Source organism: Hemitrygon akajei, chromosome 7 (assembly GCF_048418815.1).
Source record: "Hemitrygon akajei chromosome 7, sHemAka1.3, whole genome shotgun sequence".
Classification (NCBI taxonomy): Eukaryota; Metazoa; Chordata; class Chondrichthyes; order Myliobatiformes; family Dasyatidae; genus Hemitrygon; species Hemitrygon akajei.
This window is the reverse complement of record NC_133130.1, coordinates 36,158,605-36,180,082: the sequence shown is the minus strand read 5'-3', so window position 1 is coordinate 36,180,082 and position 21,478 is coordinate 36,158,605. Positions and strand designations below refer to the sequence as shown.

Genomic DNA, 21,478 nt, shown 5'->3' with positions numbered 1-21,478 from the left:
TAACTCGTAAAAGCTGTCCCTTTGAATCTTCTCCATTAGTTTGCCCATCACTAACATAAGACCCACTGGTCTATAATTCCCAGAATTACCTCTATTGGCTTTCTTGAAGAACAGAACAACGTTTGCCATCCTCCAATCTTCTAGTACTACTCCTGTAGCCAGGAAAGGTGAAAAAATCATTGTTAATGTCCCCCTACCCCTATTTCCGCCATTGCTTTCTGTAGTAATCTGGTGTATATCCTGTCTGGCCCTAGGTTATCTATCCTAATGTTTTTCCAAAGCTGTTAACTTCAACATACTCCAGTGCCTTAGTTTGTACTCTGATCTTATGTCCATCAAAATCCCTCTCCCTGGAGAAACTGAAGCAATGCATTCATAAGGGCTTCCACTACCTCCTCTGCTTCCAGGCACATAACTCCCTTTATCCGTGAGCAGCACTACCATCTTTCTAGTCATCCTCCTGTTCTTCATTTATGTGTAGAATGCCTTGGGGTTTTCCTTAATCCTACGTGCCAGAGCCATCTCATGAACCCTTCTAGCTCCCCTGTGCCCCTTTTCTTAAGATCTTTCCTGGCTACCTTATAAATCTCAAGAGCCTTGTCTGACTTTTACTTCCTAAACCTTAAATAGATTTCCTTCTGCCTCTTGACTAAATGTTCCATCTTACATTATTTTATGCTCTTCATGAACTTATTCTCCACACTATTACTATTCAATTTTCCCCAAACTATCCCTAGATTAAAGTCTCCTTGAATTACCCATAACTAATTTATACTATGGCCTGCAATACCATTGCTGACCTGCAGCCTATGTGAAACTCCCATCAATATTCTGTGCTCCTTGGTTTGCCTTCATTCTACCTAATGTCTGCAAATCCAGATATGATGAGGTCTCTGATGATCCTTCAATACATTACCAGCATCAGCTACCTGTATGTAACTGTCCAAATGCTGTCATGGCGGCTTAGACTTAGCTCAGTTTGGAGCTTTGAGCAGCAGTAAATTGGAGATGGGAAGCCTGAGAAGATGTAGCTCACTCAGATTTGCTGATTGAGTCAAAAAGGCAGTGACAGGGCATTCAAGAGTGTCAGGGAAGTGAAATATGTGCAGTGAAAATTACGACTGAGAAGGTGCTCAGGAAGCTTAATGGCCCGAGGGTGGATAAATCTCCTGGACCTGATGGAATGTACCCTTGGGTTCTGAAGGAAGTAGCTGGAGAGATCGCGGAGGCATTAACAATGATCTTTCAAGAATTGATAGATTCTGGCATTGTACCTGATGACTGGAAAATTGCAAATGTTACTCTACTATTTAAGAAGGGTGGGAGGCAGCAGAAAGGAAACTATAGCTTGACATCAGTGGTTGGGAAGTTGTTGGAATCAATTGTTAGGGATGAGATTACGGAGACACATGACAAGATAGGCCAAAGCCAGCATGGTTTCCTGAAAGGAAAATCCTGTCTGACTAACCTACTGCAATTTTTTGAGGAAATTACAAGCAGGTTAGACAAAGGTGATGCAGTAGATGTGGTGTACTTGGATTTTCAGAAGGCCTTTGACAAGGTGCTGCACATGAGACCGCTTAGCAAGATAAGAGCCCATGAAATTACAAGGGAGTTACTAGCATGGGTGGAGCATTGGCTGATCGGCAGAAAACAGAGAATGGGAGTAAAGGGATCCTACTCTGGCTGGCTGGCAGTTAGCAGTGGAGTTCCGCAGGGGTCGGTGGTGGGATCGCTGTTTTTTATGATGTACGTCAATGATTTGGACTATGGAATTAATGAATGTGTGGCTAAATTTGCCGATGATACAAAGATAGGTGGAGAAGTGGCTAGTGTTAGGGAAATAGGGAGCCTGCAGAGAGACTTAGATAGTTGAGGGGAATGGGTAAAGAAGTGGCAAATGAAATACAATGTTGGGAAGTGTATGGTCATGCACTTTGGTGGAAGAAATAAACTGGCAGACTGTTATTTAGATGGAGAAAGAATTCAAAACACAGAGATGCAAAGGGACTTGGGCGTCCTTGTACAGGATACACTAAAGGTTAACCTCCAGGTTGAGTCGGTGGTGCAGAGGGCGAATGCAATGCTGGCATTCATTTCTAGAGGTATAGAATATAAGAGCAGGGATGTGATGTTGAGACTCTATAAGGCACTCGTTAGACAATACTTGGACAATTGTGTGCAGTTTTGGGCTCCTTATTTTAGAAATGATATACTGATATTGGAGTGGGTTCAGAGAAGATTCACGAGAATAATTCCAGGAATGAAAGGGTTACCATATAAAGAACATCTGGCAGTTCTTGGGCTGTATTCCCTGGAGTTCAGGAGAATGGTGGGGGGGGGGCGGGGGGGGGGGGAATCTCATTCAAACATTCTGAATGTTAAAAGTCCTGAACAGATTAGATATGGCAAAGTTATTTCCCATGGTAGGGGATTCTAGGACAAGAGGACAGGACTTCAGGATTGAAGGATGTGTATTTAGAACTGAGATGTGGAGAAATTACTTTAGTCAGAGGGTGGTGAATATGTGGAATTTGTTGCCATGAGCAGCTGTGGAGGCCAAGTCATTGGGTGTATTTAAGACAGAAATAGATAGGTTCTTGATTAGCCAGGGCATCAAAGGGTATGGGGAGAAGGCAGGGGAGTGGGGATGACTAGAAGAGTTGGATCAGCCTATGATTGAATGGCAGAGCAGACTCAATGGGTCTTACGATTCACAGCGGTTTGGTACTTTGAACTGTGGCCATTCAGCGTTCGGGATTGATTGCAAGAAAAATTAAAGTACAGCAGAGGCAAGCGGAGCTGTTATCGTTGGAGTGGACAGAGTTAGAATGGAGATTTTTTAGGCTTCAATGAGGAAAGGCTTCCTTCTTTATATTTGCTCAGTTAGAGCAGTGGGGATGCCAGGCAGGAGAGTGGAATGCTCCTCTTGCAGGATGTGAGAAGGCAGGGAGACCTCTGGTGTCTCTGGCGATTACACCTGTGAGAAGTGTATCCAGTTCAGCTTCTAACAAACCGTGTTAAGGAGCTGGAGATGGAAATGGGTGAACCCCAGAACACTTAGGAGGCTGTGAGGGTGATCGATAGGACATATAGAGAGGTAGTTTCATCCAAGTTGCTGGACATAAGAAACTGGGTTTCAGTCAGGAGGAGGAAAGAGGTTAAACTGCCAGTGCAGAGTACCCCTATGGCCATCCCCTCAACAACAGATAGATCACCTTGGATACTGTCAGAGAGATGGCCTAGCACAGGAAAGTCACAGTGGTCAGGTCTCTTGCACTGAGTCTGACTCTGAGACCTGGAAGGGAGTGGGAAGAAGAGGTGAGCTGTGGTGATAGGGGATTTGTTAATCAGGGGACCAGAAAGGAGGTTCCATGGACGAGAACGAGATTCCCGGATGTTATGTTGCCTCCCTGGTGCCAGTGTCTGCAACATCTCAGATTCTTAAGTAAGAGGGTGAATAGCCAGAGGCTAGAGGTTGTGGTCCATGTAGGTACCAATGACATGGGTAGGAAGAGTGATAAGGTTCTGCAAAGGGAATTAGGTGCTAAGTTAAAAGCAAAACTTCCAGGGTTGTGATCTCAGGATTGCTACCCATGCCATGTGCAAGTGAGGCCAGAAGTAAGAAAATTATACATTTTTACGCGTGGGTAAGGAGTTGGTGTAGGAGGGAGGGCATAAGATGTTTGGATCATTGAGCTCTCTTCCAGGGAAGGTAGGACCTGCACAAAAGAGACAGTTTGTTGGACTGGAAGGAGACTAATAGTGGGAGGTTTGCTAGCACTGCATGGTGGGCTTTAAACTAGAGTTGCAGGGAGATGGGAACCAGAGTACCAGAACAGCTACAGGACAGGTTGTGGAGACAGATGTTGTTAAGACCTCAGACAAAGTCAGGAATCAAAATGTACAGCATGGTGTAACTAGTTACCTAAGCTGCATAGTATCAATGCAAGAAGTATCGTGGCAAAGGAGGATGAGCTCAGGGCATGGATCAACGCCTGGAATGTTGATATTGTAGCCAATAGTGAGTCTTGGTTGCAGGAGGGGCAGAACTGTCAGCTCAGTGATCCTTTGTTTTATATGTGACAGAGCAGGAGCGATTCAAGGAGGACGGGTGGCCTTACTAGTCTGGAAAAATGTCACAGCAGTGCTCAGGAGAACAAATCTAGTGAAGTGTTATGGGTGTACCTGAGAAATAAGAAAGGCACGACCACATTAATGGGACTATATTTCAGACCTCCCAACAGTCTGAGGGACTTAGAGGAACAAATTTGGAGAGAGATCACAGACTGTTGCAAGAAACATAAGGTTGTTATAGTACGTGATTTTAACTTATTGACTGGGACTTCCATACTTTAAAAGGACTCAATGGGATAGAGGTTGTCAAATTATGTTCAGGAAAGTTTCCTTAATCAACACGTAGAAATCCCAACGAGAGAGAGTATGAAGCTTGATTAGAGAATGAGATAGGGCAGGTGTCAGAAGTTTGTGTAGGGGAACACATTGTACCTAGTGATCATAATGCCATTAGTTTCAAAATAAATATGTAAAAAAGAAAGGCCTGGTCCATGGGTTGAGATTCTAAATTGGACAAGGGCATCAGAAATGATCTGGCAACGGTGGATTGGGACAGGCTAATTTCTGGCAAAGTGCCTTGGTAAGTGGGAGACCTTCAAAGGTGAAATTTTGAGAATACAGAATTTGTATGTGCCTGTCAGAATTAAAGGTAATGATAACAGGTGTAGGGAAACTTGGTTTCTGAGAGATATTGAGGCCCTGGTTAAGAAAAAAAAGGAGATGCATAGCAGGCATAGGCAGGTAGGAACAAATGAGGTGCTTATGGAGCATAAGAAATGCAAAAGAGAACACAATAAAGAAATCAGGAGGGCTAAAAGAAGGCATGAGATTGCCCTAGCAGGCAAGGTGAAAGAGAATCTTAAGGCTTTGTATAGATGTGTTAAGAACAAAAGTATTGCAAGGGACAAAATTGATTCTCTGGAAGATCAGAATGGTAATCTACATGTGGAGCCAAAAGAGATGGAGGTGATCTTAAATTATTTTTTTCCATCTGATTTACTCAGGAGATGGACATAGAGTCTATAGAAGTGAGGCAAAGCAGCATCGACTTCATGGACCCTGTACAGATTACAGAGGAGGAGGTGCTTGCTGTCCTGATGCAAATTAGGATGGATAAATCCCCATACCCTGACAGGGTGGTCGCTCAGTTCCTGCGGGAAGCAAGTGCAGAAATTGCTGGGACCCTAGCAGAGATATTTAAATCATTCAACAGGTGAGGTACCAGATAATTGTTCACCAGATTGATTCCTGGGATGGCAGGACTTTCATATGAAGAAAGACTGGATCGATTAGGCTTATACTCACTGGAATTTAGAAGACTGAGGGGGAATCTTATTGAAACGTATAAAATTCTAACAGGATTGGACAGGCTAGATGCAGGAAGATTGTTTCCGATGTTGGGGAAGTCCAGAACGAGGGGTCACAGTTTAAGGATAAAGGGGAAGCCTTTTAGGACCAAGATGAGGAAAAACTTCTTCACACAGAGAGTGGTGAATCTATGCCACAGGAAACAGTTGAGGCCGGATCACAGGAATTCTCTGCCACAGGAAACAGTTGAGGCCGGATCATTGGCTATATTTAAGAGGAAGTTAGATATGGCCCTTGTGGCTAAAGGGATCAGGGGGTATGGAGAGAAAGCAGGTACAGTGTTCTGAGTTGGATGATCAGCCATGATCATACTGAATGGCAGTGCAGCCTCGAAGGGCTGAATGGCCTACTCCTGCACCTATTTTCTATGTTTCTATAATTGAAGGATAGCCAATGTTGTTCCACTGTTTAAGAAAGGCTCTAAAAATAAACCAGGAAATTATAGGCCGATGAGTCTGACATCAGTAATGAGAAATTTATTGGCAGGTATTCAAATGGTCCTGATATATTAAAGTATTTGGACTGATTAAGGATGGTCAGCATGATTTCATGTATGGTAGGTCATGTCTAACCAATCATGGAGTTTTTCAAGGAAGTTATCAGGTAGGTTGATGAAGGCAAGGCAGTGGATGTTGTCTACATGGACTTCAGCAAGGCCTTTGACAAGGTCCCGCATGGGAGGTTGATCAAAAAGGTTCAGTCGCTCGACATTCAAGATGAAGATTAGACATTGGCTTAGTGGGAGAAGACAGAGAGTGGGAGTAGAGGGTTGCCTCTCTGGCTGGAGACCTGTGAATAGTGAAGTGCCGAAGGGATTGGCACTGGATCTTTTCTTGCTTATCATTTACGTACATCAATGATCTGGATGATAATGTGGTTAACTGGAGCAGCATCTCTGCGGATGACACCAGGATTGGAAGCATAGCAGATAGCAAGGAAGACTATTACGGCTTGCAGCGTGATCTGCATCAGCTGGAAAAATGGCAGATGGAATTTAATGCAGACAAATGTGAGGTTTTGCGCTTCGGTAGAACCAACCAGGGTAGGTCTTATACAGTGGATGGTAGGGCACTGAGGAATGCAGAAGAACAAAGGCATTTGGGAGTACGTCCATAATTCTTTGAAAGTGGCAGCACAGGTAGATAGGATCATAAAGAAATCTGTTAGCATATTAGCATTCATAAATCAAAGTACTGAATACAGGAAGTGGGATTCTATGTTGAAGTTGTATATGACATTGGTGAAGCCTAATTTAAAGTACTCTGTGCAGTTTTGGTCACCTACCTACAGGAAAGATGTAAATAAGGTTGAAAGAATACAGAGGAAATTTACAAGGATGTTACTGGGCCTGGAGGACCTGAGATATAAGGAAAGATTGAATAGATGAGGACTTTATTCCTTGTAAAGTAGAAGATTGAGAGGAGATTTGATAGAGGTATAGAAAATTATGAAGGGTATATATAGGGTAAATGCAAGCAAGCTTTTTCCACTGAAGTTGGGTGGGACTACAACTAGAGGTCATGGGTTAAGAGTGGAAGTTTATGGAGAACAAGAGGGTAAGCTTCTTCACTCAGGTAGTGACGGTGTGGAACGAGCTGCCAGCACAAGCGGCAAATGTGAGCTCAATTTAAATGTCTAAGTTTGGATCGGTACATGGATGGTAGGGTATGGAGAGCTATGGTCCTGGTTCAGATCGATGGGACGAGGCAGTTTAAGTTGTTTGGCATGGAGCAGATGGGCCAAAGGGCCTGTTTCTGTGCTATACTTTTCTACGACTCTATGACTAGAGTTACACAGGATCAATTTGCAGCCAAAAGGTTTGTGGATTACAGCACGTATCTGGTCCTGCACACATGCAATCTGCCCCTCATCAGGTTACCAAAGCATGGAGAATGATAATGACGCAGTAGAGCACTAGAAGACTGCATTCATTTTCTTGCAACTACAGCTTCGCAGTGCCCTTCCTGTTTCTATCTTGTAGTCAAACTGAAGCCCAGGAAAACAAGTTTGGTAACCTCATTTTGATGGAATTCACAATTTATTGTCCTTGAGAAGCTGACCTGCCTTCCTTCCATTTCTTTAATCTTCCTGAAGGATGTCCAAGATTGAGAGAGTCAGTAAGTAGAACATGGAACACTGAAATCTACAGCACAGTACAGGCCCTTCGGCCCACAATGTTGTGCCAACCATGTAACCTACTCTAGAAACTGCATAGAATTTCCCTTGCGCATAGTCCTCTATTTTTTAAGCTCTGTTTACCAATCTAAGAGGCTCTTACAAGACCCTATTGCATCCACTTCCACCACCGCCACTGTGTGTGAAAAACTTACCCCTGACGTTGCCTCGGTACCTATTTCCAAGCACCTTAAAATTATGCCCCCTGATATTAGTCATTTCTGCCCTGGGAAAAAGCCTCTGACTATCCACACGACCAATGCTCCTCATCATCGTATACACCTCTATCAGGTCACCTCTCATCCTCCATCGCTCCAAGGAGAAAAGGCCAAGTTCACGCAACCTATTCTCATAAGGTACACCCTCCAATCCAGGCAACATCCTTGTAAACCTCCTCTGCACTCTCTCTATAGTACCCTGTAGTGAGGTGACCAGAACTAAACACAGTACTCCAAGTGGGGTCTAACCAAGGTCTTATATAGTAATATAAATTCATGGCTCTTGAACTCAATCCCACTGTTGATGAAGGCCAACACACCATACAGCTTAACAACACTGTCAACTTGCGCAGAGGCTTTGAATGTCTATGGGCACGAACCCCAAGCTCTCTCAGATCCTCCACACTGCCAAGATTCTGGCCATTTATATTATGTTCTGTCTTCAAATTGGACCTACCAAAATAAACCACTTCACACGTCCATCTGCCACTTCTCAATCCAATTCTCTTTCTATGGATGTCCCACTGTAACCTCTGACAACCCTCCAGACTATCCACAACACCCCCAACCTTTGTGTCATCAGCAAATTTACTAACACACCCTTCTACTTCCTCATCCAGGCCATTTATAAATATCACAAAGAGGAGGGGTCCCAGAACAGATCCCTGCAGAACTCCACTGGTCACCACCCTCCATGCAGAATATGAACCATCTACAACCACCCTTTGCCTTCTGTGGGCAAGCCAGTTCTGGATCCATAAAGCAAAGTCTCCTTGGATCCCATGCCAGCTTACTTTCTGAAGAAGCCTTGCATGGAGAACCTTATCAAATGCCTTACTGAAATCCATATACACTATATCCAGTGCTCTGCCTTCATCAATGTTTTTTGTTACTTCCTCAAGGAATTCAATCAGGCTCATATGGCATGACCTACCCTTGACAAAGCCATGCTGACTATCCCTAATCAGATTATGTCTCCCCAAATGCCTCTCAGGATTTTCTCCAACAACTTGCCCACCAATGAAGACAAACTCACCGGTCTATAATTTCCTGGGTTATCTCTACACCCTTTCTTGAACAAGGGAACAACATTTGCAACCTTCCACTCCTCTAGTACTTCTCCCATCCCTATTGATGATGCAAAGATCATTGCCAGAGGCTCAGCAATCTCCTCTCTCGCCTCCCACAGTAGCATGGGATACATCTCATCCGGTCTTGGTGACTTATCCAACTTGATGCTTTCTAAAAGCTCCAGTACATCTCCTTTCTTAATGTCTATATGCTCAAGTGTTTCAGTCTGCTGTAAGTTATCCCCACAATTGCCAAGGTCTTTTTTCCCTGTGAATACTGAAGCAAAGTATTCATTATGTACCTCCGCTACATCCTCCGACTCCATGCACACGTTTCCACTATTGTATCAGATTGGTTCCTATTCTCACACAGCTCATCCTCTTGCTCTTCACATACTTGTAGAATGCCTTGGGATTTTCCTTAATCCTGCTCACCAAGGCCTCCTCATGGCCCTTTCTGGCTCTGCTAATTCCATTCTTAACCTCCTTCCTAGCAATCTTGTAATTTTCTAGAGCTCTAACAGTACCTAGTTTCTTGAACCTTTCATAAGCTTTTCTTTTTTTCTGAACTAGATTTTCTACATCCTTTGTACACCATGGTTCTTTAACCTTACCATCCTTTCCTTTCCATGTTCCTCAATGGAACATACCTATGAAGAACTCCATGCAAATGTTCCCTGAATATTTGCCACATTTCTACCATGCATTACCCTGAGAACATCTGCTCTCAATTTATGCTCCCAAGTTCGTGCCTAATAACATCATATTTCCCCCTACCCCAACTAAATGTTTTCCAAAATTGTCTGCTTCTCTCCTTCTCCAGCACTATGGTGAAGGAGATAGAGTTTTGGCCACTACCTCCAAAATGCTCTCCCACCAAGAGATCTGACACCTGACCAGGTTCGTTTCCCAATACCAGATCAAGTACAGCCTCTCCTCTAGTTGGCTTATCTACATATTGTGTCAGGAAACCTTCCTGAACACACCTAACAAACTCCACCCCATTTAAACCCCTTGCGCCAAGGAGATGCCAATCAATATTAGGAAAGTTAAAATCTCCCATCACAACAACCCTGTTATTATTGCACGTTCCTGAATCTGCCTCCCTATCTGCTCCGTGATTGTGGTGGAAAAGCATCTCAGTACAAAGTTCTGGATGTGGTTGGGGCAGATTGGGTGGTGGGAGAAGTGGGTGGGACTTGGGAGTTGGAGTATTGGGGAATAGGGGAACTGATAGGGGAGTGCTGGCCATTTGGGAAGTGCAAGATATTTGTGGTAGAAAATATGAACTTTAAAGCAATAGCAAGAAGGAAAGACCAAACTATGCTTCCAGATGATGAAGTTTCAGAAGACTGAAGAGGAGCTGCAACTGTAGTTTGATAGAATGGATTATTCTGAAATTGAAGTTTTGCACTAGGCAGAGAATAGAATATATAGGCTTATAGTTTTCATTAAAGGGTTTTGTTAATTGTGAGCCATAACATTACTGAACAGCCTTAATGTCAAGGTAATTGTCTGTAATAAAGTTATAGAAGGTTTTAGAATGTTTTAGGATAGGCTTCAGGAAGTGTTTTTAAAATTCCAGTTTCTTCACATTGAAACTGAATGTGTCTAAGTTCTAAGAAAAGTATGGATATACTGGCATTTTAAATGGGATAGAGGGGAGGGGAGTTCAGTTTACAACAGGTCTGTTGGATATAATACTCAGAGAGAATAGGAAATAGGGGTTACTGCTCTTAAGTAAGCACCAGTGGATGCCTCAGTGAATTCTGAAATGGAAATAAGGCACACAGAGTGATTCGAGATCAGGTCAGGCAGTTAGAAAAGCAGTAATAATTTTGGAGCAAGAAATGGGAATGCGAATTAAATACCACAGATGAATAACTGAAAGACAGCATGATTGACTGTCAGAAAGTAGCATTGGAGAGAAGAGGTTTAGCAGTAATGAATTCAGTTCGTATACGAAACATATGATCACTCTAAGCTTCAAAGATTTTTATTAATAAATTACAAACCTGAGTTTATTGCTGCTCCATCTGGAATAGGTGGTACTAATGCAAAGCTGACTTTATCATTGTTGGGGTCTTTAGCTGTGAATTGAACTCTTGTCGTTCTGTTAACTTTAACTTGGATGAATAAGGGGCCAATAAAAGTTGGAGGCATGTTTCCTAAACATAAGAAAAAAAAGGAGTATCAATTGGACTCAATTTCAGTACAATCCTGGAGGCACATTGCTGCTAATAGTATGTATCTACCATTAATATAGTTTAATTTAAAGGTGAGCGCTGGATAATATAAAGGTGGGTGATTCTACAAAATATTAAAAACTGAATAAAACATCTATTCTGCTAAATAAATACACACCAGACTGCAGAACTGAACAATACAGACCGGAATGGTGACAGACTTCCCAGCGTTTTTAACAAGGTAAAAAATGTTTTAGAAAAAAGCTTCAGGAAGTATTTCCAAAATTCCAATTTGTTCACACTTAAACTGATGTGTCCGGTTGCTTGTGAGCAGCTTCCACACTAGAGGCAGGTAGACACTTGTATGTTTAATCCCTTATACTGGTAATATACTGGGCTTTTATTGAAGTGCCAGGTGCACTGGCTTTCTATGTTTCCTGTAAAAATAGAGCATCATTGGAAGGAAATGAAGAATTCAAAGGCAAATCAGTCAGTGGGAGGTGTAACCTCTCAGCTACTTTCCGTAATCTTTTTCTGAAAAGCTTATTCATGGAATTTGTGCTGACACCTTTATAAGCTTTGGAAGAGAATTTCTAAATTTTGAAGATTAGACTCTACACATTTGAGCTTCTTTCTGGTGTCTCTGTGGTGGCAACTTCGATATTGATTATTGACTTCAGGATTCAGAGGGGACCAAGAAGAACATCAATAGCACAGTTTGCACCTACTAACTCCATGAGAGGGAAGAGGGCCAGCAGAGAGATGCATTACTTTCTGACTGCAAGAGATACCTTCAAAGTCTTACTCCCTGCACCCTAACTCACCTTCTCCCCACCCCCCACCACTCTCCCTCCCCCCAACCACACCCCTTTCTTTCCCCTGCACTAATCAATCAAATTACTGTACCTTGGTTGCTAAATCCCTCTAAGCATTGGAGCTAAAAAAGGATATTGAGAATTATTATTATACCTGCTCAACTTGTTGTTGAAAAAAACCCCAGAAAATAATATTCTAGTATAGTTCCTGTCTTATAAAGCCACTGAGAAACTCCAGGGCATTCTCCATTCTGTAAGTTCCCAACCACTAAATCTCCTAAATATGGAGAAGTAAAAAATGTCCAGGCTCAGTCCTATTCACCGTCTAATTCTTGTCACTGTCTTTACTGGAAAGTTTAGTTACGTAGGCAATGGATAAACAGGAATCTAATTTAAATCTTTTTGTTCACATGAGATTTGATGCCAATTCTTTCCCTAAAGTCAAACAGTCACTTATTATCTAATAAATCCTCCCTGGTAAACTGCTAAAATCTGGCATACGTTTGAATTCATCTCATCATTTTCTCTGTTGAAGGATAGGTAAATAGACAAAAATGCAAAATAAACAGAATGAAAGATTTTAGAAATCCAGTGACAGATAGTGTAGTGTTTCACGTAGGATACAATTAGAACTTTATCTAAAACCAATTACTACCCTAAACAAGACTTCACACACATGTAATACATGCAGATATGGATCACGGGAAAGCCACAGTGTTACCAAATACAGTGCCAATTGAAACCAGTTGGTTAAGACCTACTGTTGTATTAATTAAAGACCCTGTCCATTCCTGGGCTACTACCAGGGTTCTAATAATTAAAGTTGTACCTGATGCTTATTTGATCACGATCATATTTGTTGGTTTACTTCATGCTTTAATTTTGTGCACTGCAATGCGGTCTACAATAACTTCAAAAGAGCTAGACAAACTCTAACACATTATATCATATTCACAATTTTCCATAACAATCACTTATCCAATATACAATGCCTCACAGAATGTTGTACTGACCAAAAATCACTGTGGATTTCTCATAGCTTATGTAGTAATTCCTTGTTTGCAATCCCACATTTGTGTTATTAGTAACAAGGATATCGTGGACACATGCAGCATTGCTCGAACAGGTCTTGTTGATGTCATTCAATCTTTTATCATCTGTAGTTGCAAGGAGTATTGACGTGAAGATAGGCTTAAATGTCTTCCACATTTTCAATGGATGGCGTAAAGGAAAGAGACTCTCCGGTGGTGCGACAAGCCCTGAGACATAAATAATCAGAAAGCAGAGGTTAAGGAAATCCTTCTTTGTCTAACATTTAGAACCTTGTTTTTGCTACAAATGTTTTTTTTCCTGATTTGTTTCCTCATTACTTTCCAACTAAGACTCACATTTCATGATTAGTTTTGTCATAAAACACAGTGGGAAAACATCTGTAGGGACAGTATAAATCAAAGAAAACTAGCAGCTGATTTGTGTGTACTTTTGGTCCCCTGCCTGCCGGAAAGATGCAAATAAGATTGGAAGAATACAGATGAAATTTACAAGGATGTCGCTTGGACTGAAGGGCCTGAGAGATAGAGAAAGGTTGAATAGGTTCAGACTTGGAATGTAGAACATTGTGGGGAGATTTGACAGATGCATACAAAATCATGAGGGGTATAGATAAGACAAGTTCAAGCAGACTTTTTCCAGTGAGGTTGGGTGGAACTACTCCTAGAGGTCATGGGTTAAGGGTGAAAGGTGAAAAGTTTAAGGGGAACATGAGGAGAAATTTCTTCACTCAGAGGGTCATGAGAGTGTGGAATGAGCTGCCAGCACAAGTAGTGCATGCAAGCTCGATTTCAACGTTTAAGAAAAGTGTGGATAGATACATGGATGATAGGGGTATGGAGGGCTATGGTCCCAGTGCAGCTCGATGGGACTAGGCAGTTTAAATGGTCTGACATGGACTAAATGGACCAAAGGGACTGTTTTTGTGCTTAGTTTTCTATGACACTATGAGTCTATGATTTATTGTTAGTTCTATTTTCCTTTACATTTACTTCAGCGGCCATCAGTTCAAATGTGACCTATCCTGCAATGCCATCTTTTCCCAAGTTTCTTTTTCCATTCCTCTTTCTGGCACCAAGCAGAAAATACATTCAAAATAGCTGTCCATATCTCTAATAATTGAACCTTTTATTATAATCACTCACCTGTCCATTTCTTTTTTATTGGCCCTAATGTCAGCAAACAACCCATAATGCCATAGTCCATTACAGCTGCCCTACCCTATATTTGGAATATAGGTACTCTGCATTGAATAATGAATGCAGGATTTTATGTACACAATGGTTTCATGTGCCTCTCTGTAATTTCTTTAAGGCTTATGAGTGTTCCTGACTCATCTCTGGAAGTACTTTCTAGAAGTACTAGAACTAGAAGGTTTTTGTGAAACCTTCCTACGTGTGCGTGATATGGTCCACTCATGTTCTGAAGAGCTGGTTGTAGGTGCTCTTGCTTAGAATGTGACTAAGGGTATTATATGTGAGCATTGTTTTAAGAGTAAATTTGACACTTTGTTGGATTTATATTGTAAAGGGATAGACAGTATGTGTCACTTTTCCTGCACTCTTCAACAGTCCTGATTGTTAGAATGTTAAGAATCAAGACTAATGCTTTCTTCCTGCTGTCAGCATAACTAACATCATTACAAAAAAAAAGGGAAAAGCTGGAAGAACTCAGTATTTCAGGCAGCATCTGTGGAAAGAAAAAATAAGACAACATTTAGGGTTTGCAATCTTTCATCAGAACTTAGAAGGAGAGAAATGCAAGTTAATTTGCAGTCTGAGAGGGGAAGATTGTGGAGGTGGGATTACAAAACCTGCTCCTTCCCATTCCCTTAGCAAAAATCAACTTGCATCTCTGCATTCCCCATTTGCAGACAATGTTGGCTGTCCTGAAATGTTGGCTGTTTCTCTTTCCGCAGAGGCTACCTGGTCTGCTCATATTTTTTCAGCATTTTCATTATTTTTTTGTTTGAGAGATTTCCAGCATCTACAGTTTTTCTTTATTTTCATTGACTCACACTGTTGTCCTAGTTGGCGAAGGAATACCCAGAGATCGAGCCCCTGACTTGCAGCTCTCCCCTGGGGGAGAGCTCAGGGGTCTTCATCAGGGGGAACTACAGCATTCGTTTTGACTGTAGGCCTGGTGTGATGACCTGAGGGTACAGCAGACCAAAGCACTTAAGATGCCATGAATCTGGAATCATACAGGGGATGAGACAAGAGGTTGTAATTTATTGGAAATTGCCAGCCAAAAATTCACATTGTGCTTATTTTGCATGCCTTTGGACAGCGCTCTGCTGCTGCCCAGCTTTTATAAAGGATTTTTCCAGATTTTTTGTTCGTAACAATTCAATTTACAGCCAAGGTGCACCAAATATACTTACGTTAACTTATAGATGTAGTAGTGTATAACGTGCTTTGTTACTGAATGACTCAGCTTTTCAGATCATCAAACAGAATAAAGGAATTTAAAGTCTTGATGAAATTGGTCAGAACTAGATTCCTATTTTAATGGTGTATTCCTCAAGTTATAAACTCATAGGTTCTTGTCAATGGATTGAAACTAGAACTGTGAACAAAGGAACAACGAAATGCCAGGTGACTATAGGCTGGTGTGCTTTACGTTGGTGCTAGAGAAACCATTGGAAAAAGCTCTAAGGCAGGTGTTCCCAACACTTTTAATTCCATGGGCCCCTATCATTAACCGAGGGGTAAACACAAAATACACTGCAGTTGCTGAGGTCAAAGCAATACGCACAACTTGCTGGAAGAACCCAGCAGGTCTGGCAGCATCTGTGGAAATGAGCAGTCAACGTTTCGGGCCGAGACCCCTCATCAGGACTAAAGAGGGAGGGGGGCAGGGGCCCCATAAAGAAGGTTGGGGGAGGGTGGGAAGGAGAAGTCTGGTAGGTGCCAGGTGAAAAACCAGTAAGAGGAAAGATCAAGGGGTGGGGGAGGGGAAGCAGGGAGGGGATAGGCAGGAAAGGTGAAGAAGGAATCTAAGGGGAAAGCACTATGGGTAGTAGAAGAAGGCAGAATCATGAGAGAGGTGATAGGCAGCTGGAGGAGGAGGCAGAGTGAAAATGGGATGGTGGAAGGGAGAGGGAGGGAATTACCGGAAGTTGGAGAATTCAATGTTCATGCCAAGGGGCTGGAGACTACCCAGATGGTATATGAGGTTTTGCACCTCCAACCTGAGTTTGGCCTCATCATGGCAGTAGAGGAGGCCATGTATGGACATATCCGAATGGGAATGTGAAGCAGAGTTGAAGTGGGTGGCAACCGGGAGATCCCGTCTGTTGTGGCAGACGGAGTGGAGGTGCTCGACGAAGTGGTCCCCCAGTCTGCGTCGGGTCTCACCGATGGAGAGGAGGCTGCACCGGGAGTACCGGATGCAATAGGTGACCCCAACAGACTCACAAGTGAAGTTAACTGAGTAGCATGGTTTTTATATGTGGGAAATCCCGTCACGTTCATTTTCTTGATTTTTTGAGAAGGTAACAAAAGAGATTGATAAAAGCAGGTTGTAGATGTCACCTGTTTGGACTTCAGGAAGACATTTTACATGGCCCCATGTGATTGGCTGTCCAGAAGGACAGAACACGTAGAATAACAAGCCAACTAATTGGATCCACACTTAGCTTAATGATTGAAGGCAGAGTGTGATGGTGGAAGGAAGATTTTCTGACTGGAAATCTGTGAATAGTAGTGTACCTCAGAGACAGGTGCTGGTGCCTTTGCTGCAGGTGATGAACATTGAGGATTTAGTTGTGAATGTATAAGGCACGAGGGATGTTTAGTAAGTCACAGGTGACATGAAAATTGATAGTTTTGTGGATAGCTAGTAAATTTGCCTAAGGCTTCAGCAGAATCGAGATCAAGTGGAAAGCTGGGTGAAGTGTTGCAGCTGGAATTTAATCCCAACAAGTGTGAAGTGATGCAATTTGGTAAGTCAAGCAGGGGTAGTTGTTTGTGGTAAAAGAAAGGGCACTAAGAAATGTTGATGTATAGAGAAACTGAGGGGTTCAAGTTCATTGAAATTGGCAATACAGGTCCATAGGTTAGTGACAGAGCAGCCTTCATAGGTTACTGTATAGAATACTAGTAGAGATGTTATGGTGCAAATTCAACAACACTGGTTAGTCTGCACTTGGATTACCCTGTACATTTCTGCTCACCACAGTATAGGGAGGGTGTGATTGTGTTGGTGAGGATGCAGTGGATATTCACCAGGATGTTGACAAGATTTGAGTACCTTAATTATGGAGGGACATCATTATGAAGTGTTTTGAGAAGCTTGTCATGAGGAATATCAAGACCCTGCTGCCCCCCCTCACTGGACCCCCTGCAGTTTGCATACCGTCCGAACTGTTCAACAGACGACGCCATTGCCACCACCCTCCACCTGGCCCTAACCCACCTGGACAAAAAAGACACGTACGTTCGAATGCTGTTCATTGACTTCAGTTCAACATTCAACACAATCATTCCTCAGAAACTGATTGGAAAGCTGAGCCTACTGGGCCAGAACACCTCCCTCTGCAACTGGATCCTGGACTTCCTGACTGGGAGACCTCAGTCAGTCCGGATCGAGAGCAGCATCTCCAACACTATCAAAGTGAGCACAGGGGTACCCCCAGGGCTGTGTGCTCAGTCCACTGCTGTTCACTGTGCTGACCTACGACTGTGCTGCAACACACAGCTCGAACAACATCATCAAGTTCGCCAATGACACGACCGTAGTGGGTCTCATCAGCAAGAACGACGAGTCAGCTTACAGAGAGGAGGTGCAGGGGCTAACGGGCTGGTGCAGAGCCAACAATCTGTCTCTTAATGTGAATAAAACAAAAGAGATGGTTGTTGACTTCAGGAGGGCACAGAGCAACCACTCCCCATTGAACATCGACGGCTCCTCGGTAGAGATCATTAAGAGCACCAAATTTCTTGGTGTTCACCTGGCGGAGAATCTCACCTGATCCCTCACCAGCTCCATAGCAAAGAAAGCCCAGCAGCATCTCTACTTTCTGCGAAGGCTGAGGAAAGTCCATCTTCCACCCCCCATCCTCATCACATTCTACAGGGGTTGTATTGAGAGTATCCTGAGCAGCTGCATCACTGCCTGGTTCGGAAATTGCACCATTTCGGATCGCAAGACCCTGCAGCGGATAGTGAGGTCAGCTGAGAAGATCATCGAGGTCTCTCTTCCAGCCATTACGAGCATTTACAATACACGCTGCTCCACAAAGCAAACAGCATTATGAAGGACCCCATGCATCCCACATACAATCTCTTCTCCATCCTGCCGTCTAGGAAAAGGCACCGAAGCATTCGAACTCTCACGACCAGACTATGTAACAGTTTCTTCCAAGCTATCAGACTCCTCAATACCCAGAGCCTGGACTGACACCTTACTGCCCTATTGTCTTGTTTATTATTTATTGTAATGCCTGCACTGTTTTGTGCACTTTATGCAGTCCTGGGTAGGTCTGTAGTCTAGTGTAGTTTTTTTCTGTGTTGTTTTTTACATAGTTCAGTCTAGTTTTTGTACTGTGTCATGTAACACCATAGTCCTGAAAAAACATTGTCTCATTTTAGTATGTACTGTACCAGCACTTATGGTTGAAATGACAGTAAAAGTGACGACTTGACTTGACTTGACATTGGATAGGCTGGACTTGTTTCCTAGAGGATGTTGAGAATACATGATAGATATAAGAGAGACTTTGCTAGAGTAGTTAGTTAAGTTCTTCTTTCCATTGTATGGGTATCAAAACAAGGGGGCATGTGTTTAAGTTGGGAGTAAAGAGTTTCAAAGGAATCAGAGGAATAAGCTCTTTTTACACAATGAGCGGTTGATGTCTGGAACACACTGCCTGAAATAGTAATGGATTCACATCCAATTGTGATGTTTTTAGACCACAAGATATAGGAGCAGAATTGGGCCATTTGGCTTATTGAGTCTGCTCCGTCATTTCATCATGACTGATCCATTTTTCCTCTCAGTCCCAATCTCCTGACTTCTACCCGTATCCCTCAATGCGCTGAACAATCAAAAATCTATCAACTTCCACCTTGGATATATGTAGAGACTTGGACTCCACGGCCACTGGTGGCAATGAACTCCACTCTCTGGCTAAAGAAATGCCTCCTCATCTCCAATCTAAAAGGGTGCCCCTCTCTTCCTCTGGTCTTAGACTCTCCCACCGTAGGAAACATCCTCTCCATATCCACTTTATCTAGGCCTTTCAACATTTGAGACATTTAAACCAAAATTTAAACAAGGCATAGAAGGATATATTTGTAATGTGGAGAAATGGTATTAATGTAAGTGGTCAAAAAGGTTGGTGTGAACATGGTGGTTTATTTCTATCCCGTATGACACTGATTCTACGAGTCTGTCACAGGAAATGACAAGAGTGAAAAATCTGAAGGATTCCATTCACTGTGTCTTATCTTGATAACTAACCTGATCCCTGGCATAAGAAGGGCTAACAGCTTATATTCCTTTGCCTGATTGTTTACAACGACCTTCACTGAAAATGCAGGAGTGGTTATCATCTAAAACAGAAGTTTGAGACTAGAACCATATAACCATATAACAATCACAGCACGGAAACAGGCCATTCTGGCCCTCCTAGTCCATGCCGAACTCTTAATCTCACCTAGTCCCACCTACCCACACTCAGCCCATAACCCTCCACTCCTTTCCTGTCCATATACCTATCCAATTTTACCTTAAATGACACAACTGAACTGGCCTCTACTACTTCTACAGGAAGCTCATTCCACACAGCTATCACTCTCTGAGTAAAGAAATACCCCCTCGTGTTTCCCTTAAACTTTTGCCCCCTAACTCTCAAATCATGTCCTCTCGTTTGAATCTCCCCTACTCTCAATGGAAACAGCCTATTCACGTCAACTCTATCTATCCCTCTCAAAATTTTAAATACCTCGATCAAATCCCCCCTCAACCTTCTACGCTCCAATGAATAGAGACCTAACTTGTTCAACCTTTCTCTGTAACTTAAGTGCTGAAACCCAGGTAACAGCCTAGTAAATCGTCTCTGCACTCTCTCTAATTTATTGATATCTTTCCTATAATTCGGTGACCAGAACTGTACACAATATTCCAAATTTGGCCTTACCAATGCCTTGTACAATTTTAACATTACATCCCAGCTTCTGTACTCAGTGCTCTGATTTATAAAGGCCAGCGTTCCAAAAGCCTTCTTCACCACCCTATCTACATGAGACTCCACCTTCAGGGAACTATGCAGTGTTATTCCTAGATCTCTCTGTTCCACTGCACTCCTCAATGCCCTACCATTTACCCTGTACGTTCTATTTGGATTATTCCTGCCAAAATGTAGAACCTCACACTTCTCAGCATTAAACTCCATCTGCCAACGTTCAGCCCATTCTTCTAACCGGCATAAATCTCCCTGCAAGCTTTGAAAACCCACCTCATTATCCACAACACCTCCTACCTTAGTATCATCGGCATACTTACTAATCCAATTTACCACCCCATCATCCAGATCATTTATGTATATTACAAACAACATTGGGCCCAAAACAGATCCCTGAGGCACCCCGCTAGTCACCGGCCTCCACCCCGATAAACAATTATCCACCACTACTCTCTGGTATCTCCCATCTAGCCACTGTTGAATCCATTTTATTACTCCAGCATTAATACCTAATGACTGAACCTTCTTAACTAACCTTCCATGTGGAACTTTGTCAAAGGCCTTGCTGAAGTCCATATAGACTACATCCACTACCTTACCCTTGTCAACATTCCTCGTAACTTCTTCAAAAAATTCAACAGCCTATGTTGTCAACTAGATTGCTTATGGATAAGATACAGGTCACATGTAAGCAACCACTACATATGAAATAATTTCACATTAGCGATGCCCATATTGAAGAATGCTTCATTTGTTGGTACAATGGTGTAAGGGATGCTCAACCGGTTATAAATACTTCAATGACCTACAGGATTGTTGAAAGTCATAAATTTCCTCTTCAGTGGGAAAACTGCCAGCATGAAATTGAAGACGGTCTCCATTTGGGAACAAAAACTCGTCTGCTGTTGTACTGCTCCATAGGCCAAGTAGACCGAGAGTCCTTTTGTAGAAGGAATGCGGTAAGTAGACTGTTGCTTGAAGAAAGCCACCTATGGCTAATTCTACGGTAACTTGCAGTCCCGAAAAATAAACTGCAGAGCATCTGATTCCCTTTTGACAAACCAGTGCCAACTGGTTCTGACTGAAATGGTATACTTCTATGAAAAACAAAACAAATGGTAAGGGATGTTGTTTGCTGTTAAGTCATTTGAATTATAGATAAAGTATCAAAAATCGAAGCTACTTTAAATAACTGATCATAGTTATCATTTGCCTAAATAAACTTAAACAAATGCACATGGCATTATATAAAGTGACAACAATGAAACAGAGTGCTAATTCACACACATATATATCACTTACTGAAAAACCAGTCCACAGTGGGTAACTG

At 42.5% G+C, this 21,478-nt stretch overlaps 1 protein-coding gene across 2 annotated transcripts in view; it reads right to left on the bottom strand.

Annotated features, from left to right (window-relative positions):
* LOC140730348 (mucin-4) overlaps positions 1 to 21,478 on the bottom strand; it is a 96,000-nt gene that overhangs the window by 34,851 nt on the left and 39,671 nt on the right. For both annotated transcript variants that reach the window (XM_073050638.1, XM_073050640.1), the window contains 3 exons: positions 20,958 to 21,245; positions 12,923 to 13,168; positions 10,924 to 11,076 (listed from right to left, as the gene is read on the bottom strand). In XM_073050638.1, the coding sequence (XP_072906739.1) occupies positions 10,924 to 11,076; positions 12,923 to 13,168; positions 20,958 to 21,245 (687 nt within the window). The remainder of the gene's footprint in view (positions 1 to 10,923; positions 11,077 to 12,922; positions 13,169 to 20,957; positions 21,246 to 21,478) is intronic.